A 25062-nucleotide genomic window follows, 5' to 3' on the forward strand; every position below is an offset into this window, starting at 1 on the left:
TTTAAGCCGCGTCCAGCGCGCTCATTGACCCCTCACGGATCGGAGCGGCCGCGGGGGCTGAGGGGTGGAGGGGGCGGGTAAATCCGTCTGCGGCGTTTCTGGGGTGAAAAACCTTCAGCACGCGGTCAGCGAGGCTGCCCGGGGAGGTCGCGGGGTCTCCCCCTCTGGAGACATCCCGGACCCACCTGGACGCGCTCCTGTGCCACCTGCTCCGGCCGGCCCTGCCCGGGCGGGGGGTTCGGGCAGGGGGACTGCCTTCCGACCCTGCGGGTTCTGTGGTTCTGCGGCAGGGGTTCCCCGCGGCGAAGGGTCCCACACGCCCCGGCTGTGCCCCCTCAGCCACCCCCTCCCTCCCTCCCTCGCTCACTCACCGGCCGAGCCGCGTCCGCTCCCGCCGCCCCGCCAGGCCCGGCGCACCCGCCGCCACCTCTCGCGAGAGCCGCCCCCGTTGCCGCGGAGGAGGCGCCGGCGGAGGCGCCCGGATCTCGCGAGAGCCGCGGGACGCCGTTGCCAAGGGAGCGGCGCGCGGCACTCCCTGAGGGGGCGGGGTGGGGGGGAAGAGAAGTGGGAGAATAAACTCCCGCGTGGATAAAAACCGACAGGGGAAAAAAAAAAAACCACAACAAAACAACCGACACAACAAAACAAACACCGGACGAGTGAAACGTTAACAAAGCACAAATCACCGCAAACAGGAACAGAATAAAACACACTGATAGAAACGTGATAAATCCTCCCCGCCGAGCGTAGGGGGCGGCCGGTGTGAGGGGCCGGGGCGGTGCTGGAGGGCGAGCGCCGCCCGCCGGCGGTGGAGAACGGCGGGGGTGTGGAGCCGGGATCTCCTTGTGGAGCCGGGATCTCCTTGTGGAGCCGGGATCTCCTTGTGGAGCCGGGATCTCCCCTAAGGAGTCTGGAACAACCCGTAGAGCCGGGATCTCCGTTGTGGAGCCAGGATCTCTGAGGAGCCAGACTCTCCTCTGAGGAGCCGGGATCTCCCCCGTGGAACCGGGATCTCCCTGCAAAGCCGGGATCTCCCTGTGGAGCAGCACTGAGGGGATGATAGTGGCGCAGGTATCACATAATAGAGTTTATCTAGGCGAGCTGGCACCTGATATCTCAAGCTTCATCCTAAAACCCATTCCTGATTTAAATTACAACTGCGTGTTTGTACAGCCCTATAAGTTGTATAGATTCTGTGTAATCTGCAGTCTATTTAGGAATATAATGTAGTGGACGTGGCTCTCGTTCCATAATACCCCAGCAGAACTACCATGTCCCACATCTTAGGTAACTTCAGTGCACTGAAGTGTCACAGGTGTTGAGAGGACACTGAACCCTTCGCAATCCTCATGAGATGGAGGAGGCAGAATAAACCAACACCGAGCACCAGCTGTATTCAGATAGCTGAAGGATGAGATTCAGATTAAAAAGAACATTTGTCTCTCTTCTGAGATGTCTTCTACTGCATCGTTATTAAGGATCATATATTAAGCAGGGCTTGACTTCCATATCAGGTGAAAGGATTGTAGAACTCCAGATAATCAGTATATTGAAGCAAATTTGAATTAGTGGGCAGTTTGGGAGGAGAAAGACAAGGAGCAAACTTCTGCTCAACCTTTTGAATGTCTGTCTGTTCTCTGTGCACTGTGGGAAGCCAGTCCTGTTGCACAGGGGATATTTTGGGGAAGCCCCACTCTGAAGACCAACCACCATATATGGGGTCTTACCAGAATCTCTTAAGACAGATCTTAAGAGATTTGGACCAGATTTTCCAGGAAAAACATGTGGGTAAGAGGGAACATGAATCTATATCCTACTGATGAGTATATCCACTTTGAGCAGGGGTTCTGATTTAACAGCTGGTGGAGGAACTTGATTAATTTGTTGTCAGATTCCAGAGCCTGGAACTGTACAGCCAATGCTTTTGGTATATTTTAGATCCTCCTCTTTCAGGGACACCTAGGAGTTTTGATCTCAGGATTCAGTGAGTATACACCTCTGGACTTGCCTGAGGTGTACATTGAGATCTGCATTAGCAGATCTCACTGCTTCAGACAGGGAACATCAGACAGACAAGCTGTATTCCTCATGCTCTTTGGGGAGAGGAGGGGAAGAGGGGGCAAGAGAGCAAGGATTTGTGCCTTTGCTACACCAAAACAACCCACAAAGAACAGAAGCTTTGCTACAATATACAGCAAAACATGGATCTGTTAAATGAATTCTCTTTTTCCATCCTTTAACAATGGCCACAGAGATAAACCACACAGTTCTAGAAATCCAGCAGCAGAACAATGAGGGCCAAGCAGCTCTCACAAAAGCTGTCAGAATGTGCTAACAAGGCAAGGAGTCAGATGCCACACGTTTAGCAGTGAACTAAGCAACATGAAACAGTAGCATTTACAGCAGCCAAAGTCAGAAGCAGCTTAGAAAGCCAAATCACAGGCAGTTAAATCTCCAGGGGTAGGATCTGACAAATTATCTTGTTTTTATTTGACTTCATGTGATTCTGGCTTTGTCAATTTTTCATTGTTTTTTTTTTTCACTTACTACTGTTTTACTCCCCCTGATGATGGATATTGAAATTAGTGGGTTTTTGTTTCAGTGAGTCACCAGTGAGAGATGTGATTATCTCTCTTTTCAGTGAGAATTTTATAAAAACCAGGTGTGTACAACAGATGTGTGTCTGCATGGGATAGGTCTTCGAGCACACAGGTCTTGGCAAAAAGCCCTTGTCAGATTATAAAGCAAGGCGATCCTCCCTCTCTGCTCGGCCCTAGTATGGCCACACCTCGAGTGTGATGTCCAGTTCTGGGCTCCTCAGCACAAGAAAGACAAGGAGCTGCTGGAGAGAGTCCAGTGGAGGCCACAAAGACAAGTAGGGGTCTGGAACATCTCTCCTATGAGGAGAGACTGTGGCAGCTGGGCCTGTTTAGTCTGGAGAAGACTGAGAAGGGATCTCCTTAATGCATATAAATCTCAAAGGCGGTGCTGAGAGGATGTTGCCAGACTTTTTCCAGTGGTGCCCAATGACAGGATGAGGAGCAATGGCCAAAAACTGAAACACAAGAAGTTTCACCTCAACATGAGGAAGAACTTCTTTCCAATGAGGCTGGCAGAGCACTGGAACAGGCTGCCCAGGGAGATTGTGGAGTCTCCCTCTCTGGACACATTCAGAACCCACCTGGACACGTTCCTGTGTCACCTGCTCTGGGTGACTCTGCCTTGGCAGGAGTTGGACTGGATGAGGTCCCTTCCAACCCTGATGATTCTGTGACTGTGATTCTGTTTCCTCCCTCAAAAGGAAGAATGTGCACAGAAACCACATACCTCAGGGAGCAAAGAGGCCTTCTAGAGACACCTCATTTTTGGAAGGTTGATCCTGTGGACGTGAAGGGTTGTGGATCCAACACTTTTTTAACTTCATTTCACTCTGAGGGGTGCTCTGAAGTCTCCTCTGAGTCTGTTGTGAAGTGCTGGCTCACTTAGTGATTTACACTGTTTGCATGCAAGTACACAACCTGGCACACACTTAAGGCACATTCCAGCGTGGGAAGAGAACTCAAGCATCCCCAAGAGAATGCCAATGTCTCCTCCAGTGACATTTCCTGGAGATGAGATTTTGGCTCACAGTGGCTCAAAGCTCCATATTCAGCCACGGGCAAACTCAATTCTTTGCCTCTTTCCTCGTTCTCTCAGAAAGATGGGTAGGCTGTACCATTTATCTCTCCATACTGTTCACTTGACATACCTTTATGATGCCTCTTGATTCATTTCTTTTCTGACTGACATCATTACCATTTATTATCATATGTAAGTGTTTCAGTGGCCCTGTTATTTCTTACCATCCTCTTTCTAGTCCCCTTAATCTGTGAAAGAGAGATGACCAAAATTGCATGTTTGTCCAGGTGAAGATGAATTTTTTGGTATCAAGGTATTTTTTATAACATCCTCTCCCCCACTCTGAACCTTTTTCTGTTCTAACTGCTGCTACACTGATCAAAGGTTTAAGCTGAAAAGCCGTATCAAATCTGTTTTCTAGATAATTAGTAAGTAATTTCATTCAAATTACATCTTATTTCTGGTGGGCATTACCCAGCACTAATTAATATGCCACTGTGCTGTCTTTAGTCCTGAAGAGTTATATTGTAAGTGTACAGAAAGTTTAAATAGTTGTGTAAGCATCTTTCATCTACTGGATAGCTGAAGATTTGGAAGAATAAGTTATTTAGAAAATAGAGTTCTTTGTTTAGATCAAAATGCGAAAGTTTATGATTTTGGCACTTGAAGATAACGTAGTTTCTGAACGTGTCATTATTGTAGAGGGGACACGAATAGGCTTGTGCTTGGCAAATACCTTTTGTTTAACCACCAAAATGATTTTGTGTGCAGGAAAGATGAAAGCAAAAATAAAAATTGCTCTCATCATTATTTTTGTATTTATATTGCTGTAATAAAATAAAATGGCTTAATAGTCCCAAATGCTAAATTATATCAGAATAGTCACAGGTCAGTCAGGTATTATGCTTTAATGTAATGTCCAAGAGCTTTTGGTCCACTTTATTTGGTAATACATAAGTGAGACATAGGTACAAAAATGCAATTTTCTTTATTTAAGTTAGCACAGATGTCTGATAAAAGAATAAATAGAAAGTGCACTTTAAGGCCTCGATTCTACAACCAGACAAGTGGCAGGGAGCCCTTGCCCTGACACCCCATCTGCTCATAGCACCAGGGCCTTTACATTGATAGAGGTACAGCCAAGATGATGAACTACAGCTCACTAGTTACAAGTCTCTAGCCTTCAGCAGATTGAATTTATATGTGTAATGATTGAGGAGGTTTTTACCGGGCTCCCCAAGGCGTGCTAGACATCAAACAAACAAATAAGGATCAACAGGGGAACATAAATGCAGCCACTTCGGCTCAGAGCAGCAACTCAACCGGGTTTGAGCTCTGGCAGGTTTGGAGGCACCCACCATTCTTCCTGCTGAGAAAACTTCCTGATTCTTCAGAACTGACTGAGGATCCTAAACACATCTGTGCATATGCCATGCAAAATAATTTTGTAGTTGCTGCTTTTTATATTACTGTCATAATTGATTTTTTTCCCATCCATTTCTTTCTGAGCCTTGCTTAGGGTTTGAATGTATTAGAGATCATGGTTCCTCTCCCAGCATGATTTCTGCATGTTAATGTTTCTCCTTTTGGAGACTTGGAAACCTGAGATCCTAATTCTACAAAAAAAATTGCGTATGGAAATGAGTGATTTTATTTATGAGAGCCACTGCTCTCACAAACAAAAATTACTTACACATGAGGCCTAACACATCATACAGGAATTCAGAGATATATAGTTTATAGAGAAAATGAGGGACAAAAAAATTATATTGCAAGATTTTTGTTTCGGTTGTAATTGTCTGGTATAGAATCATTTCCCAGTTCCATAGTTAGGGCTGTGCTTACATACATGCTACCATCTCTGCTCCCACTGTTTCTGCAGTTAATTATAGGTTGTAATTTTTTGGAGAAGAGGAAGGTAATCAAACCTTCCCTTCGATTCAGTATTTTGCAAAATTAAACTTTCATATCTCACATTTGGTTTTAATTTTATCCCATTCTACTTATAAGCTTTGTCTTCCTACTTTATTTTATTTTATATTTGCACTCTTTAATCCTGAGTTATTATCATGCAGCTTTTGCTATGTAATTAATGTTCATCTGATTTTAGGCCTCCTTCTGAAAATCAAAGTGGGTTTAAGTTTACATATTTTCATTAGTACAAAGTCAAACAGAATTTAACTCTAGGCAAAAGGGTGCCCCATTCTGCAGACAGACTCCACTGACTTTATTCACTGCTGGTTAGCAGCACAAGCAGTCCTAGTGATTACCTACCAGTGCTGCCCATGTAAGAGTTGTAGAACAGGTCTTAAATGATTTTTCAACTTTCTTGCTCTTTTGAGCTTCTTTCTGTCTTTTATGCTGGCAATTTATAAGATACATTAGCCAAAAGATACCCAGAAATTAGCAGCAGTGGTCCTGGGTAGACTGTAAACACATTTTATTATTTGTTTGTGAGATGTCTAACTCAACCTTGAGCGGAGCCTTCGACCCCTCCCGCAGTTTGAATAAATAACAATGAAATGCCCTACTGGATCAGTGATATACAGACACGTGCTCACGTGGACAGACACAGTGCTCTGGCCTTTTTCCTTATGGCTTTGTTTTAAAGAGGACATCCATGTAAGCTTTGTCCAGATCCACCGATTTCTTCTGCACTGCTGCCCGCAGGTGCTCGGGGAGCAGCCTCCGGCCCAGGACAATGTCATCCTTGTTGCGAGGCCTCTGGGTCCGGGCGTCCTCCAGGGCGCTGTGCACGTCCTGCAGCTTCAGCTGGAGCCAGTCCTGCCTCTCCACGGCGTGTCGGTGCTCCCCAAGGTTGTGCATCAACTGCATCTCACTCACTGATCTTTTCCTGCGGGAAACAAGAGCAAAGAGAGAGGCTCGTGGTGGCCCTTCTTGAATTCCTGATCCTCACTCAAAGACCTGGGCTTGGGAACTTTTGTGAGCTACCACAATGCAGAGCTGTCAAAGCTGCCTCTCTGATTTGTAAGGGATAGAAAAATGCTGTTCCAGACTCCCTAGTTTGCAGGTGTCTGGGTGTCTTTCTGGGGAATTTTTAAATTTTATTTAAAATGTGGTTAGCAAGCCTAGTTGCCACCTAGCATAATGGCTGAAAATTTTGGTTTATATGCTATTTTTTTTCAGTCAAGGGCTGGTAAGAAAATCAGTCAAGTGGCTTAGAATGAGAGAAGCAGAAGGTAAAATAACAACATGATTAAAGAGTCCAGTAAATCAAAACCTCCCACCCAAATATTCAGTTATAGCATTAATATCTGTCATGGTACCAGTAGGATGGTAACAAATTCTATGCTGAATCACTAATTACAAAAAGCCCACAAAAGAAAACAAAGTAACTAGAATTTGTATTTGAACAAGTGAAAGTCAAATCAATTTGACTGAATCTTTCAAAAAACAGATTTTGCTTGGTTTGTTACCTGGACAAGAGAGGGAGGGTGGATGGTGAAATATTAGTAAGAAGGCATAAAAAATGGGAATAGTTACGTTTTGTGACAATCCTGTTTGACTGTGTATTTGTAATTTATTTTAGCTGTTGTAAATCAGCTTAGGGCTTATATGGTATTAGGTCAATTAGATCAACCAAACTATGGCATTTATTCAGTGGCAGTTTTCTGTGATCACCAGAGCTAAGGAAAAATGATTCCCTGTGGATTTGACTCTCAGTTGCTTGCTGTTGGTGTCTAAGTGTGAGTTCCAGCTAGAACCTCACCCGGTACAAAAGATGCCTTCCTGTGTGGACCCCCAAGGGATGCAGCTTACCCAATGATATTCCTAAGAGAAGACTTAAAGAACAGCCAAAGCCCTCCTGTGTAAAACAATGTACTTACACCATTGGTCTCCCATCAGAGTTTGTAAGAAAGCATATGGTGTATAAGAGGATTGCAGTCCGGGCCAGGGTTTTTATAGAAGTCATTTTGTCTACAAAGATAGAAATGAAGACGTGTGTAAATCTGTGTTTCAAGTAATTTCTCTTAAATCCGAAGAAAGACATCATTTTTGAAAAAATAGCTTTTTTGTGAAATGGGTTAGGAATGCAAATGAAGAATTTAGTTCCAAGCCTAGTTTTGTTAGCAACTTACCTCCTAAGCAACTCTATAAACTTTGTTCAGCCTTAGATGCCCTCCATCATGATCATCATCAGTCATCATCATCATCATCCTCTAGGTGCCTATCTCTTGCATAACTGGGTGAAAAGCACCATGTTCTTCCAATATTATTACTACTACTACTATTATTACTACTTTATAGCCTTCAAGTACTGTGGAATACTTGTATATAACTATGCAAGTAAAAACTTCTGTTATTTTATCTATTTCTTTTGCATATTCTTTAGAATGAAGAGGCTGAAACTTGACAATTTTGCAGAGAGGCATAACTCTACTGAGTTCTGTCATTCCCTGTTTAGTTGCATAAGAGAAATCAAAATTTAGCCCCTCGTTTTTTTCAGGGATAATCCTGCATTGCCAGTATGAATTCCCCTCTGATTTGCACATCATCAGCAAAACTGCCATTTGAAATATATTTGGAAAATATTTATTGCTGATGATGCTACAACAGGCAGAAATGACAGAGTTCCGTATCAGTTTCCAGTTTGGATTTTCAGTATTGGCAGTCAGAAAAGGCATCTTTTTGTTACAGCTTAAGAAACTTGATACAGAATAACTGAAAGTTAAGAAATATAAAACTCCACAGTACCATTTTTGCAATAGTTTCTGCAGCTTTACTCCAGGTCAGAAAAGCATTTATAACATGGGCTCTTACATGACAGTATGACTGTGGTCCTGGCAGTCCATCTAACCCGATATTATAAATTCAGGACATGAATTCACTTCAAGTTATTTCTAACTCACTGCCTCAGATTTTTTTCACTTCACAGATTTGGTTCAGATAATATAACACTTTGATTTTACTAACACTCACCTTTTTTTAAGAGATTCAGAAAGAAACGAACGTAAAATGAATAAAGAATCAATGATAAAATGTTCTAAATAAGTCTTCCAGAGAACTTGGAAAGAAAAAGTAGAGTGTACTTACCAGATAGAATGTTAAAGAGATTTCTGGTTTGGGTATGTCGGCAGATGACTGTCTCTTGATGTCAAGTATATTTAAAGACTACTGAATTGGTTTAGTGGACCCCTTAAATGTAACTTTAAAATAGAGCTTCTAAGTAACTTGGAAGCCCTTTTATTGTCTCAGTTGATGTCACTCTCTCGACACACACCCTCCTCCTGACCCTCATGCACCCACCCTCGGATGCTTTTGTTAATTTAGCATTTACAGGGAAAGAGGTCTCAGCAAAAAGAAAGTCCTGGGTAGCTGTGAAGAAGGTAAATGAGGCTGCAAGGTCAGTGATCTACAGATGCCAAATTAAAACAAAATATTGAAAAGCTAAGATCTGTAATGCCCGTGGGAAATAAGTCATTTCAGGCCAGCTAGAAGGTTTCTTTGTAAAAGAATATACTGGAGAGGAGCAGAAGCCCCAAGAATGATTGAGGATCCTCTTTTTAAAAAGAAGCTGGTGCCACTGAAAAGTTGTTCAAATAGTCTGTTCCACCTGCCCCTGTGAATATCCCTGAACACCTCAAATGTGCTAGGTAGAATGAAGGCATTTGAAGCAGCTGTGATACAAATTAGTACTTTATGAATCTTGGAAAAGAGTTATAGGGCTCTGCCTACGTTCTAAGAAGGGAAATGTGTAAATCAGAGGTACTTTCCCATATGCATGAAGAAAGATTATTTTTGGCTGCAAGATGTTTTTCCTATATTAGGCGCTTCTTCTGAGTTCCAGTGTATTTTTCCAGAAAAAAACCCCAAAAACCCACAAACAAAAGCCAGTTTGCATCTGCACATTTTAACACACAATTTGGAAGATATTATTGCTTCTACCACGAATGCTTTATGTTTATTTTATATTCTCCTGGCATTTCATAAAGAGATAAAAAAATACACTTTATAATACTGCTTTGCGTAGATGTTGTTCTCATGGGAAAAAGAAGGGAAGAACCAGGAACTCCAAAAAAGCTCTGGAGATCTCATGGTTCCCTTAGTAAATAAAAAAGTGAGTAACTGAGAAGTAATGAAGTCATTCACTTAGACAAGTTCAAGAAAACAGGGTAAAGATAGTTTCCAGCATTGTACTGTCAGGTGTCAATACCCTTTCCCCCTACACACAAATGCAGGGGCTTTATGGGAATATGTTTTATTAGATTTGTGTCTCTTGTGACCACCAGGGATACTAACCTGAAGGCAAAAATGTGACTAAATTATTACAAAGGGATATTCATAGTTATAATGTGAATAAAAATGGACATGGCATAACAGGAAAGGATTTGAAAGTGGCAATGAAAAGCTCCATGTTTTAGATTTTACCACAATATGTGTGAAACCTTTAGCAAAACCCTCAAGGCAGGTTTTTTTACAGAGGCCTGGCATTCCTATGGAACCTTTAGCATGGGATGAACTAAAGGACGAGGGTTAGAAAATCCAGTGTCTGTATACAGAACAAAAAATCACGATTTCTCGTAAACTGGCAACAACTGATAGCAAAAGCTGGCAATAAACCATTAGCAGCAATTGCAAAAGGAGTGTTAGCAGACTTGAGTTGCCCATGTTACTCTCTGAGTTGCAGTTGTGCCCCCTGCAACACCCAAGTAAATCTGGTAGAGACCCCAGGCTGGAGCTCTGAATAAAACTAATACAGAGGAAACACCAGAGTATGATGTTGTAATTGAGAATCCTGACTTCAGACAACCTATGGTGTGTCAGTATGGATGCCCTTAAACAAGATGTAATTTTAGCTGGTTTATTTGCAGCATGCATACTCCTTAAAGCAACTCTGATATATTTTTATTGTCATTTTTATTCAAAGGTATTGACAGGTTGTACCTAAAATCTCGAACAAAGATGGATTAACTTGATACTTAAAAAAAAAGCAGTTTGCCTCAGATGAGTGAAGATGTAAAAATTAAAAAACATTAAATACGGGCCCCATTATATGTAAAAAATAAAAACTGTGATGGCAATTAAAGAAACTTCACATTGCAGCTCAAAATTTGCATGACTCTATATGCAGGGGATAAAAAATAACTTATTTTGATTTGGATTATTATCCCCGGTATCTAGAAATTATGTTATTTGAAAATATAGCTGCTAGTAACTTGCCCAATTTCATCCATATTTGCTAACCTTGGCATATCAAGTGTGTAAATGACAGATAGTGGACCAAGTGAATGTATTTTATTTACCAAATATTTTAATTGTGTACACTTCTGTTTGGACACCGTATCCACTGTTTAATGCTGAGCTGAAAATGGTATTGAGCTCTTTTAATGTTTCAGGCAGATGATGATTCATGTTCAGATTCAATTTTTTCTCTTTCTTAAGGATCCTTTTAAAAATTCATATCTCTTTTGGGGACTACTTAATAGAAGAGCTGAACCCAGGAAACCAGGGCTAACAACTGCTGAACTGCTGTTCAGTAGGAGGCCTAAGACTACCCAAATATAGACACTGCCATGAAAAAGAAAGAAAAAATAAACATTATCCCCTCAATTAAAAGGCATTTCACGATCCTTTGTAGGTATAAGACCTTGCACACAAATACAAAGGCAAAATATGGAAAATCCTGCAGTTTCTTAGGAACTTTTGGTGCCTACAAATGAGGACTGACCTACAGAAGACAGCTTTTACTCCTCTTGGAGTAAGAAGAGGGAAAACACAGTGGATTCTGAGTTTCCATATCCTGAAAGCAGCAGGCTAAGAATGAGCCTCAGTGGGTAAGAGTGAAAAGAGCAGTCAGGAGAATACAAACCACCAAATGTTTCAGTAACCTACCAGACAAAGGCAACAAATTCAGAAGCTGATTGCAAACTACTGGTGTAGATGCTGCTTTGTCAATACTGACATTTCTTTCCCTTTGGAAGAGGTAACTTTTGATGAGACTTAGGCTGAAGTACAGTAATGTTAAAAGACTGTAGTTCAAACGTGTGACTGTTTCTCTGTGTACACCATCGAACTTTCTCAGGCAGGATCTAAGCTTGGATCAAGTGTCCTCTTCTAGCATCACCTAAACCCATGGAATGCTATACTGGAAATGAGACAATATAACAATTTTCAGTATAGCTATAAACTTCAGAGTTTATTACAGCAAAGGCCTCTCTGTGCCACGAGGCATTATAGACACCCAGCAAGGACATGGCACTTCTGGGGATGAGGGAGAGGGCTGAAGAACTGGATGCTGGAATCACAGTGTGGGAGGGAAGAGCTGACCACAGCCTTTTCCTCTGAGAGGGCTTTTTCTTGATCAGCCAGAAAACTACCCTTCCCTGACCTTCCCTTATAGATTGTACAGATACCTGAATCAACTGGGCATGAAAAAAATCTGTGCTGCTTTGCTTGCAGGTGGCGTGCCACTGACGTTGAATTTGTGCCATTGAATGTAACCAGACTCCAGGGTTGAAAACAAGGGGAAAGCAATTAGACAGGTTTTACAGCCAGGTAGGTGAGCAATGACCGTATTGTAAAAATCCTGAATTTTGTGTGTACTTTCAGGTATATTCTATTCATTTTGTCAGGGGAAATATTATACTGCACCTGCAAATTAAACAAATCCTGAGGGGACATTACTGGAATATGGTTAGAGGACACAGAACTGTCTAGAATTATAGTCTTAAATGACTAAAGCAGATTTTCACAAATTAATTATGTAATCTGGTGTATTCCTACAGAATTCTGCATCCCCTAGATTTAAGGCTTCAGTGCTGCAGTCAGATTATTGCAGTGCTATCTACAAAAGCAGGCTTTCCCCCCATTGCTTGCTCCAGTGGGTGGTTCCAGATAAAATGCTTTCTGACTGCGGCTGTGGCTGGGGGAACACTAGTAAGTCATTGAGCAAAGTAATTGGTGACACACTGGATGACTGGTGAGGCAACTTTTCTAAATGTGTCCAAGGAATGTTTCTCCCTTGACACAATGAAAAGCCAAAGTGACAGTCAGTAAACTCTTCAGGACCTCGTTTGATTGACGAGAGTTGTGGCTTTTCGAATACCGCAAGCAGCGTGTTCGGTAATTTATGCAAGCAATGTTGGGTATCTTCAGGTGCTTTGTGGGTTCATGCAGCTAGATGAAGCTTCAACCACATGCCAGTTTCCAATTAGATAAAAAACAGCACAGAGGCTTCTGTGAAAATCAAAAGATTGCCTATCACAGTTCTGGTTTGTGTCCAATCTGCTTCATACAGCGTGCTTTTAGCAGCTACTGGCAACTGTGCATTTGGAAATAATTGCTCGCCAGTATATTTTTTTCTCCAGGTACATAAAATCTTTCATCTGAGAATCACAATGTTCCTGAACCTCCCTGTTATCTTTCTGAGTAAAGTATATACTGATGATGTTTGTTTCTAGGTTATTGGCATTTAGACCAAGACAGGTTAAATGCAAACATCACTGAGGAAAAGATCAAAGAGAAAACAGAAGCTGGTAGATTCTAGTCCCAGTCTAGTCCCACCTGACTTTAAGTTCACTTGCTTTTCTGGGGGATAGACTGAACACTGTCACAATAATTGTGATCCAGATTATTTCTAGAGTTAAATAAAACATATAGAATGTGTGAATGGACACTCACTTTTGCTCTCAGTGTAACTTAGCCATGTTATCTAACAGAGCTGTGCAGTTTGTCACAGAATTTCTCTATTGACCTGTCATGGACATGCCAGGCTTTGATGACATGATCAGGAATGCATGAGTGCTTGCTCTCTGCATGCCACCCTATACCATGGCTGCATTGAATTTCACATAGCATTACATTACATGGCTGTTTTGAAGACCAAATGGAGAGTCCTGCTTACCTCATCTCTCTCTCATGAGAAGAATCTGAAGCTTGGTGAAACAGCCCAGAGCAGCCTGGAGGAATGCTAAAATGGCTGTTAAGGGAAGTCATGAAGATGAGCTACCTCTGAGTCTCTGCAGACACATATTTCAGTGGTCAGTAACAAAAATGCTCTTGTGCATCCTGAACAATAAGAAAAGCCATGGTTACTTTCAACAAGTACATATTGGCAGATTTTTAAAGTTCTGTTAGTGAATCGTTAACTGAATATATAAGTATTTATAGAATTGTGTATGAAAGTATATAAGTTTTGCTTTGGATTTAAAATTTCTGGGAAATTATTTTACAGTCAGTGATCACTTAGCCCTCATGACACAAACACCAATCTGTCAAAGCTCTGCTGAATTCAGTGCTGTAATGAACAACCTTTCCCACTATATAGGAAGCTGGTACAGTACTCAAAACTGCTGTTGGATGATAGGACTTTTGGGATCCACACCAAACCGAATTATGCATAGATGTATTCTCACACATATATATAGTCATATACAGGCCAGAAGGTTTGTTGGCTGTTACTGGCTCTAAATGCTTTGTGCAGGCTTGATTTCCCTCTCGGTGACCTGCAGGGCAGTTGGAGCTGTAACAAGGGCTCGTGCCCTTTTTTTGTCGTCCTTGAAACCAACGTGGCATGACAAGCCACACAAGGAGACTGATTTTGAGAGCACAAGCAACCCCAGAGGGAAATGCATCTAATACTGAAACAGGAGTGACTCTAAAATCCACTCCCATTCCTCTTCCAGCCTGAAGCTCTTCACTCCAGACTTCAGGATTCGGGAACCCTCTCTTCAGCATATATCTGCACATATCTGCACATTCTGTAAAATCATCTTTTTAAAAACATTTAAGACATCTACTAGAAAAGGTTTGAGTGATTAAATATTAGGAGCAGAGGATGTCTGCAAATGTTAGGTTTGACCTAACAAAACCATTGTGAGAAAGAAAGTGCTAGCTCTGCATAAAATAACCATGGAGACTCGAGATGATGCAGGATGAAACAATGAAGGTCTGCACGTTTTATGCAGGTAGCCACGTATTTTTCTGTCCTTTCTACTGGAAAGACATTTCAAGTTCATATTCCCATATTTTCTGCAGCCACTGCAGATAAGCAGATAGCATCCAAGTAAGCAATCTGGAGCTTGATGAAATCTCATGGCAATGACGAGTACAGTTCACAAATGAATGATGACATTTTAGACCCTTCCTTCAATCCAGTGACTATCCTGTAAAAATCTTAGTCCCTAGTCAGCTGAAAAATTTCATAACATAACAGAACTGGTGTGAATGATTGTTTGGGTTTTGAAGGAAAATATTGTACCAGGTGCTATATAAACATGCAAGATGTTGCAGACCCTCTCTCTAATAGTGGTGATACTAAGGATGAAAAATATGTTGCATTTTACATGAAGCTTTTTATTACTTGAGCTATGAATTACAGCAAATGAAATGTTTTATGTTATATACTAAGATTTGTCCCCAAAATAAACTCCTTTAAATGAAAATGTCTAGACAAATACTTATTAAGGATTAACTCCATAGTTGAATATTTTGACCTGAAGTTTCTTCAAGAAACTCTTGATGTATTTGTATGTATATTTGTATTATTTTCTAGAGGGATAACACTGTTTCTGTGTTTTCCCTGCTTTATTTAATCCATCCTTTTCACGAAATTATTACCTAGATTACTAATATTTGTTAAAATCAAATTCTTGAATTAATGATTTTCTTAATTTTTAGCACATGCACTTTATTTGCATTATTTGCACCTTTTAAATCCTTCTATGTTGACCAGTAATTTTCTCAAAACTCATTTATCTTCCTAGAATCTCCCGAAACATCAGTGCTAACACGAAAATCTTATAGTAATTCTCAGATTCTAGTTCACTGAGAAGTCCAGCACCTTGTATGCATTTTGAGTACCAGTCACTCCCTGTTCTGCTTTCTGCTTCATTCAGCTCTCTGGTTGGATTGGACGGGGTAGTCTGTGAGAAAATGCACTTTGCAGTGCAGCTCTGTGGGTCTCAGTGCTTAACAGTTAATGTGCTCTTGTTTCCCTGTTTCTCCGTGTTTCAGTTTCTGTGTTGAGTCCATGAGATTCAAAAGAAAAAGCTGGAGTCTGGCTCTACAGATCATCACCCCTGGCCTTTTGTACCGTGATCTTCACTGGAGGAGAGCAGAATTATTACCTGTAGTGGGAGTTTTGGTTAGTTCAATAGATCATAACCACCAGTGGGTCTCTTACACACTTACATGTGTAAGTCTCCTCTCTTAGAAAGCTATACAGGTTATCTCATTTTTAATTTTTTCATCTTGAAGTGTTTAGTTCTTTCCTTAGCCTCCACTGAAATCGATGCATAGGCTGTGTCTCTTCTTCCATATTCAGGCTCTTCATTTTAATTTTCTATGCTTTTTATAAAAGGCCTAGGTCACTACTTCCATACACTGCACACTGTCATTTTAATCTATGAAGTTTGGACTAGGATACAAACAAATCAAAATTTGCTTATCTTGCACTGTCCATGAATGGCAATATAGAATGCTGAGTAGTGAAGGACCCAACCTGATATTTCTGCCCTCATTTTCTGTTATTCCTTGTTTTACGTTGGGATCTCCCTATCTCATGGGATAGACTAGTGAAGGTAAAAATTAACCAATTCTGCCTAAGCAATCACTTCATTTTCCATGGTTCCTAGTCCCTATTAAAATGGTCATCCCTATAGAATCTTGTCCCTAACTTGATTTTTTTTCTTGGTAACCCATCTATTAGGAATAGGCTTTTCCCCATTCCTCCTATTGTCTCCTCTGCCCTCTTCTTACTGCCCACTACCCAAACAAATATTCTTACAATATTCAAGAAAAGATAAAAGTTAGTATATATACACAAATATTTATACATAAAAAAGTAGAATCTATAAGAAGCAGCCCAAACCTGTGCTATCCTTCTATAAACTGTTCCTTCTCTTCCTGTAAGCTGTACAGTTCTGAATGACCTCAGGATTGTGAGTACAGGTTGTAGTTTTTCATTGATTCTTATGCACAGTTATCATACTGCAGGAGTAACAATGGGCTTTGTAGTTTTACAGTGATCCTACAAATGCATCTTAGAAACAGGGAATCATGTAAAGGAAGGATTCTAAGTCACCATCCCTAGCAGCCTTGTGAAATTAAAAAGCAGAATAATTTAGGCAATCATTGTATTATTTTCCCCAAGATTAATGCCCTTTCTCTTCCCTTATGCATAAGGAAACCCCTTCAAAAGGAGTCTCTCTGTATCTCTGTAATACAAATGACCTGAAACCCAAAGGCATTGTCAGAAGCTAATAGGAAATAGGGCATACTAATGTGCAAACAGATGCTGAGGCGACAGTAGCATCCCAGACCCCTAAATCTCATTGTACCTAAGAGATGTATGAACATTTGTGAGAGTATAAATTCACCAAGGTGCACAGAGGAGGTGACTGGTTCCGTTCCGTGCTACATCTGTGCTGTAACTGTAGGAACAGACTCTATAAATAGCCCAACCCAGTTACCTTTTTCAGAACCTTGGGAATGGCTAATCCCCAGAATAGATGAATTGCATAACTCTGTTCTCTGAACACGCTCGTTCACTCTGCAAATCGGGTCCTTCGCACACTGCTGTGAAATCAGTGCATCCCCTCTGGTTTATGTTCAGCACTCGCTGGAGCAGCTGTTCAGTTGACATTAGCAATGCTAATTTTCAGCATCTGAGGGTTTGGACTTTGCAGATATTTGTTAAAGTACATTCAAAAAGAAGAGCGGGCCTGAAATATCAGACGAGAACACTGATTTAGAGTGAAATTAGTTAGGGTCAAAAAGGCGTATTTTGACGCACTAGGCTGGATGCACTTGGCTGAGTTATGTGAGGGGGTGCAAATATTCAAACTGAAGGATGCACATTTACAAGGCTGTCCTTGAACTTAGGGTTGCAACAGAAGCCAGAGAAGTGTTGCTTCCTCTGGAAACCATTAGTATTTAAGAAGCATGTTATACTGAAGGGAAGATTTCATTCTGTAATTCTGAAATCTATCCTTAAAGGAACCACTGTACACAAATCTGGACCTGGTGTATGCTAAGTGGAAAAGCCATTCTGGGATCAAATTCTAACTCTCTAGAACTCCAAGGGCCTTCTACAGTGAAGTTGTGTATTGGGAGCATTTACAAAACATAGAGGTCCTTAATACATGCAAATATACGTCCAGCAACTGCCTTCTCAAGCTGAGCAATCCCATGTGTCCCTGCTACAGTGGCCATGCAGCCTAATAATGTAAAGAGAGGACATTGCATTGGAATGGCCAGGGCTGAAGACACACATGCTCAAATATGACCTCATCACACTAAGGATATACTTAGAGGAATAGTATCCTTCCAGGAAAAGGTGCTCTACAGCTGTGTTATCGCTAATGCCTGAACAGGTCTCTTGCTCGTGGTCATTCTCATACCATCTTTGAGGGAAGAATTACTTTACACATTTTACAGATGAGGAAACAGAAACAGGAAAAACTATGTCCACGAATCTCAAAGCTGAAATCTACCTAGAATAACAGGAAATGTTACCCAAAGGCCCCTGCATCACTGCCTGGAAGTGGAGATACCTTCCCATAACATCCCGGCTGCAGAGACCAGAAGCTGAGCTCGTTTGGTATGAGAGGTCCTGCATTCCAGGTGGCAGAGCAGGCCACAGGGCTGCCAGTCCAGTACTGCTCTATTATGTAATGTTTACAAGCTCTTTGGCACAAGTGACCTGACACCTGCAAGAGGCACATCTTTCCCAGTCTCCTAGATTGTCTTCCTTGTATTGATCTTCACAGAGGAATGACACCAAATCTGCAGGCTGGATTTTAAAGCTTTCTGTGTGTTACTAGCTTTTCACTCTACGTGTGTCCATGTTTTCTGCACTCCAGACATACTTGTTTTCTTTCCATCAGCCTTCACTATTTTATCCATCTCTATTGTGGTTCTCTCCTCAGTTTTTATTCCTAGTTTATAATCAGTCCTGTGGCACACTACATGCCATATTTCTGAATAAATACAAATATGTATTGTTCTCCTTAATTTATAGCTCTGTTCTTTTGAAGCATGAGGTTAAAGCTCTTTGCAAAACTATGAACACTGAATGGAATGACTGTAATTTTTTTGGATTTCTGGGGAGCCTCGCGCTAACAGCTGTTATTGCTGGTGCCAATCCCACCTCCATGTAATAAAACACTTCTCTGTATTATCTCACTGCACAAGTATGATAAATACTTTGTTACAGGCATTTACTTACATCCTAGTCCTTCTGTGATGGAGAAACACAGGTGTTAACAAGTCACTCAGCTTCTGTGACTGCATTGTAAATAGCATTAGACTAACCACGTGATGATATCACATCAATATTTTGCATTTTCAGAGAAATACCTTGCATTGTTTTGAGCACAGACCATGAAAAAATACAAAGGGCTGTTCAAATTTCTCAGTGTTCAGAAGAAGTTACTGTCCAATGTAACATCTTTAAAAGACGAGGCTTTCAACTGCCTCATGTTTCACAGAATCATTTAAATTCTCAGATATCCTGTAGTACAACTGCCTGCTTTGAAGCAGGGTCAACAACTAATTCAGACCAGGATGCTGGGGGGTTTATCCTGTTGGGTCTTGAAAATCTGCAAGGACAAAGATCCCAGAAGCTCTCTGGGACGCTTGTTCTAGTGTTTAATTACCTTTAAGGGGAAAATTTTTTTCCTTAGTCAGAATCTCATATATTTCTAGTTGTGGCCATTTTCTCTTGTTCTTTCACGACGTACCTTGGCAAAAAGCCTGGCTCTGCCCTCTTGGTATCCTCCTCCTAGGTACAGAAGGCTGTTATTGGGCCCTCCTGAGTCTTTTCCAGGCTGAATAAGCTTTTCTCAGCTTCTTTTCATAGGACAACAGTGTCAGCCCCTGGGCTGTCATGGTTGTCCTCTGCTGGATTTGCTCAACTCGACCATCTTTTCTGTGCTGGGGGCTCCCGAACTGGACACAGTATTCCAAGTGCAGCCCAGTGTGTGCTAAGTAAGAGAGGATAACCACTTCTCCCAGCCTGCTGGCTGTGCTGCAGTGGACAGAGCCCAGTCTGCTGCCAGGGCACACTGCTGAGTCAGGCTTAGCCCAGTGCCCCCCAGCAGTGCTCTCTCTCTTGCCAGTCAGTCCCCAGCCTTTACTACTGCAAGGTGTTAGTCCAGCCCATGCTGTGACTGTGCAGGGATAACAGTGAGGCTGATTGACCTGTAGTTTCCAGGATCACCCTTCTTGAAGCAAAGGAAAAAACATATGCCAGATATGCAGACAACTCAGATCGCAGTTTCCACCATGTCTCTGCAGCAATTTGTGGGTTTTTTTGTTTTTTGTTTTTTTTTTTTTAAAGGATTATAAGCTGAGGTAGTTACAGAGCAGCTTCATATGCAAAATAGAAAGCAAGGAAAAAAAGACAGTATCATATTTAAAGATATATATTGAAAATAATTAAGTTGATTGAAAATAATTAAGTTTTAGCTGTACAAAGGAAGCTGAACCAGGCGTTTCAAATGCCACTGCAAGCCAAGTGATATAGTAACTAAAGAAAGAAAGAAGTTATGTAAGGTAGGTAAAAGATCTTCAGTGTTTAGTTTTGTTTACACTAAGCAAAACATTCAGTAGAAACAGCCTCTGTTCCAGAGGATAGTGAACCAGTTGTATTAGTCTTTGAAAAAGGCTTTTGGGGTGAGCAGGTGTGTTATACAACAGCAAGATTTATTTAGGTACGTTGATTGCCTTAATAATTAAAAAGGAAAAAAAAATTGCAAGAGTAACCGATCTAAACAAAGAAGGTCCTGCCTCGATTATCTCCCAGAATTATTTGAAAATGCTAAAATGTAGTAGATAAAGAAGAGAAGATGGTTCTTGAGTTTGACCTGGTTTAGAAATTTCTCTATTCCTAAGAACAACACATGTCAAGAGCTCTCATCCACTGAAGCATAAGTTTCCCACAAGGATTTTTCCCCCTCACTTTCTGTTTTAATCAGGAAAGGAATCCAGATACTGAAAAAGTACTTACATGAAAGTAAAGAATCCTTATGCATTTAAATAGTTTTTTAATCAATGTAGTTTACTTCATTTAGGATTTTTATCAGGCAATATCTTGGCTATGAGTGGGCTTTGGCAAGTTTCATAGGAAATTATTACTGCTTAAGGAGTTTCAGCAAGAACTGGCAAAACATTCAAATACAAAAGCTTTTGAAAATCAGATGCATTTGCAACACCTCAACAATAAGTGTTCCATTATAATTAAAACAGTACCATTAGTCATGAATATTTGTAATCAAGGGCGGATCTGCTGAGGTGGAGGTATCACAAAGGTCATTCCTTGCCTAGCATGCATTTTTCTTGGCTCATCTTACCATTATATCTGTACATCTCATTGATTTCTTCAGATATCTATATCAGAAACCAGAAAAACAAATCAAAAGTACAAAATACTGTGTGGGAAGAGGTGCAATTTGAACTTATCACACTGTCGATATCACACACAACAAGGAGAAGCAGGACTTCTGTTCCCTCTGTGTATGCACACAGAGTACAATATATTCAATATTTTTGTTTTCTGACCCAAAACAGCTGTGACAACACTTTCAAGACTTCAGTGGCAGTGGCTTCCTTCAGTGTAAATTAGATGGACCAAATTTTCCTAACTTATTCTTGAAACCACACTGCCAGGATGCTTCTTTCTTTTTTTTTTATTGATACACATAAGGTTTCCCTGAGAGCACTGCTCCCACAAGACTAACATTCTTGCTGGGGAATGTTCTTCCTTCACTTATGCCAGTGATCTCAAAAGGAGAATTTGGCCTACAGATCAAATTCCCCAGCTCCCAGCTTTCTGTTTGGAGAGGCAACCAGGCATCCACAAGCACAGACAGTTCTTTAACTGCTGTGGAGGTAGGGATGCACAGCGGGAAGCCCAGTCTCAGCAAAGCCAGTTTTGTATTAAATTCTGATATCTGATGTCAGTTTATTATGTCCTCAATGGACTTATGCTTTATTCAAAAACATGCAAGTTTAAATTTAAAAAAAAGGTCTGTAAATTGTGCCCCTGCAGAGCTGGTGATATTTTAGGGAGGCCATGGGTTTCTGTGAGACTTCCTCCAGCTCTTATAGGGATAAGTTGTGGAACTTAGTGCTTAACTGATGTTTAGTCTGGGGACCTTCTTTTCTGCAGTTGTCTTTTTGATGACATCCACAGCAAGTGATTCAAGTGTCCCATGTACTGAGAGCAAGGATAGGGGTTTACTTGCTGGGGAAACAAGAAAAAAACTGTAAGAATCTTGGGGGAAAATTTGCTTATCATCTTGACATGTGTACTCTTCAATTCTTGCATATATTAGAAAGCTGAGCAAGGTCACTGTGTATCCAGGGCCTAATCAGTATGCTATTAAATATACTTTTTTTCCCAGTTTTAAGTGCTACAGGGCACATTATAGGTTGTAATATACCTATACAGGGAAAACATTTTCCTCTGTATCTTATTTTGAAGGCATTTCTCTATTACATAGTCAAAAGCTGTGAACAGATCGTTCCCTACTGGCTCCAGGCACAGTGCTGCAGACGAGTGTGCTCTCAGCAGCACTGCCCTCTCCTGGGAACAAGGGATCAGCAGGTGCACAGGGAAAGGGTTGGCTTCTGCAGCTGAAACAAAAAATGTGGGATGTCTTATTCGTATGATTGAGAAGCAAATCTCTCACATGTGTGAGAAGGAACCAGAGAGCCAAAAAGCCTATTCCTGAGAAAAAAAAAATCTGAACAATTTTCTATGCAAATAATACATAGAATTATATAGAATGTGATATATATATATATATATATAATTACAGAATCATAGAATGCCCTGGGTTGGAAGGGACTTTCAAAGATCATCTTGTCCAAGCCCCTGGCATGGGCAGGGACCATCTCCATCTTTCTTGTCAGCTCCCTTCAGGTACTGGAAGGCCACAGTTAGGTCACCCCAAAGCCTTCTCCAGGCTGAACAGTCCCAATTCTCCCAGCCTTTCCTTGTAGGAGAGGTTCTCCATCCCTCGAATTGTCTTGGTGGCCTCCTCTGGACTCGCTCAAACAGGTCCATGTCCTTCTTGTGCTGGGGGCCTCAGAGCTGGAGGCGGCACTGCAGGTGGGGTCTCACCAGAGCAGAGCAGAGGGACACAGTCACCTCCCTCAGCCTGCTGCCCACACTTCTGATACAGCCCAGACACGACAGAACCTTTCCATGGTCACTGTAATAACAAAGAGAAACTGGGCCAAGTTAACCCTGCAGAAATCCTGGTGAAGTCAGGCTCAATCTGGATTCTGATGTAGCTGATTTCTCTTCTTGATTTGAGTGTTGACTGATGAATTCCTGCAGATTTAGAAAGAATGTTTTAGGATGCTACTACCTTACCTGCTGACTTCTCCTCCCAGCTAGATGTCACTGCCACAAATATTGACCAGCATCAATTAGCCATATGAGCATTTCTAACCAGCTGCAGAGCAAAGACTGACAGGTTTCTAGACAGAAAAAAACCAAACAGAAACTAGGCCTATATACATAAATAAATTTGTAAGTATTTGACATAAATCAGACATAGGTAGCAAGAAGATGTAGTAATAGTGATTCACACAATATCTCACACAATATCTTACACAATACACAATTCTGATGTAATACAATCAGTAATACAATCTTAACCTCAGAAATCATCCATCTCCAAAGCTCTGTTTGGTCTGAAAACAGACAGTGTGAAGCTGTGTTAAGTTATTCAGAAATGTCGCATGGTTTTCATGGAAATAGAACTTAAAATACTTTTAAAGCATGCAATTAAGAAGCTTTTGAAAACATTTATCTTTCACTTCTTTAGGACTTGAGCTATATCATTTGATCCAATGTAGAAGTTTTAAGAACCACTGATCTGTGTCAATTTTCCCACTTTCTACTTAGTTCCTCCAGTATAAAAAAAAATACCCCCAACCCCAAAACCAAAGCATACAGAAACCAAATATTCTGACAGTTTCTTGGTTTCCAATGAGAATAAAATTTTACTTGTATATCTTTTATGTGGAGATTCACATATATCCTCAAGGATATAATTTGATTGTTAGAATATTAAGGAATTGTAGAATGGCCTGGGTTGGAAGGGACCTTAAATATCATCCAGTTCCAATGCCCTGCCATGGGTAGGGACACCTTTCACTAGACCAGGTTGCTCAAAACCCCATCCAACTTGGCCCTGAACACTTCCAGGGATGGAAGTATCCACAGCATCTCTGGGCAACCTGTGCCTCACCACACAGTAAAGAATTTCTTCTTCTGCTACACATTCAACCCTCTGGAAGTTCTGTGTGCAGGTCATATGATTTCCTGGCATAAACCTAAAAGGAAAAGTAACCCCTGACCTCTTGGATTTTATTCTCCTTAGTGAACACTAAGAAAGCACTAGAAGTACAAAGTGTAAAAAGCATTTTAATAATAAAATGAGGACCTTTTTTATCTTGGGAAACTTCATGATGGCAGAAAAGGAGATACTGACATCCCAGAGAATGGAAGTAAAAGCCTGAAGAATTGAAATAATTTTTTTCACTGAAAGGTCATTAGTTTATTGTTTTTCAGCTCTTGCAACCAGTGAATCAACTGAAGAAGGCAGCAGTTGTTTGAGATTTGTCATCCCATTGCCTACGTGTACAGTGCAGGATCAAGAAAAGGGGACACACCTGTCTCCAGGAAGAGAGAGAGCAAGACCTGACAAGGCTTGTAAAATTAAGTGAATGGTGAGGAAGGAACACGGGAGAAGAAAGGAACTCTCACTTGAAAAAAAAAAAAAGGTAAATGTGAGGAAACAAAAAAGAATAATTGCAGTTTTTAAAAGTCCTTTGCTGGCCATCTTTAAGTGTCCCCTATAGTAATTTACCTCTAGTTAAGTGTGGAGAGAGGTAGAAGAGAATGGAGCTACAGAGGAAAAAAAAGAGCAAGAAGTGGAAAATAAAAGGGATGCAGAGTCAGGAGCTGCATCCCCCTGATTTAGAGGAATCCTCATAAACACTGAGCATTGCTGTGTTATCAGTGGGACTACACTGAATAAAGTAGACTGTAATGCCATAAAATGTCTATCTAAGGCATATCTGCACAGACCTATCAAGCTGCAAAAGCAAGTCAAGTTCTTCATAATCCAGCTTCTTAATTAAACAGGCACGATGAAGCCTGGTGGCATGAGCTTCACCATGGCAGGGCAGCCCAGAAACAAGCTCTCTGAAGATGCTCTTATTGATGCTAGTGTAGCTTGAGCTAACTATAACACAGCTGGTGTGGATGGACTTGTCAAGCTAAAATGACATTTTCTCTGGGCTGGCTAGGCATAGGTAATCGGTTGATTGCAAATCTCAAACAGTAATGTAACTGTTTGGGAGTGTTTGTTAACTTGGCAATGTTTATTAAAAGCATATTGAACATAACTCTAAGAGCACCTAGAAAGAAGACATAATTACTTGAGGAACTGCTATATAGTT

General features: G+C 41.1%; 1 protein-coding gene and 1 long non-coding RNA gene across 2 annotated transcripts; one reads left to right on the forward strand and one right to left on the reverse strand.

Moving 5' to 3' along the window:
* Positions 1 to 530: 530 nt before the first annotated feature.
* Positions 531 to 24377, forward strand: LOC108502275. The gene is made up of 3 exons (XR_001876403.1): positions 531 to 1071; positions 12040 to 12135; positions 24170 to 24377. It is a non-coding gene; the product is annotated as an uncharacterized LOC108502275 (long non-coding RNA).
* On the reverse strand, positions 6211 to 7552 carry PTH (parathyroid hormone). The gene is made up of 2 exons (XM_017825056.1): positions 7467 to 7552; positions 6211 to 6472 (listed from the first exon to the last, which is right to left on the reverse strand). The coding sequence occupies exons 1-2, from the start codon at positions 7550 to 7552 to the stop codon at positions 6211 to 6213; spliced, it is 348 nt and encodes a 115-aa protein (XP_017680545.1).
* Positions 24378 to 25062: the final 685 nt, after the last annotated feature.

This window comes from Lepidothrix coronata, unplaced genomic scaffold (genome assembly GCF_001604755.1).
Source record: "Lepidothrix coronata isolate B3197 unplaced genomic scaffold, Lepidothrix_coronata-1.0 Scaffold115, whole genome shotgun sequence".
NCBI classification, from domain to species: Eukaryota; Metazoa; Chordata; class Aves; order Passeriformes; family Pipridae; genus Lepidothrix; species Lepidothrix coronata.

What these genes read in the sequence shown, in the direction of transcription:
- PTH (XM_017825056.1), bottom strand. Translation starts at nt 7,552, where the DNA reads ATGACTTCTATAAAAACCCTGGCCCGGACTGCAATCCTCTTATACACC. An exon ending in TCTGATGGGAGACCAATGGT is followed by an intron (nt 6,473 to 7,466) that starts GTAAGTACATTG and finishes TGTTTCCCGCAG; the next exon opens with GAAAAGATCAGTGAGTGAGA.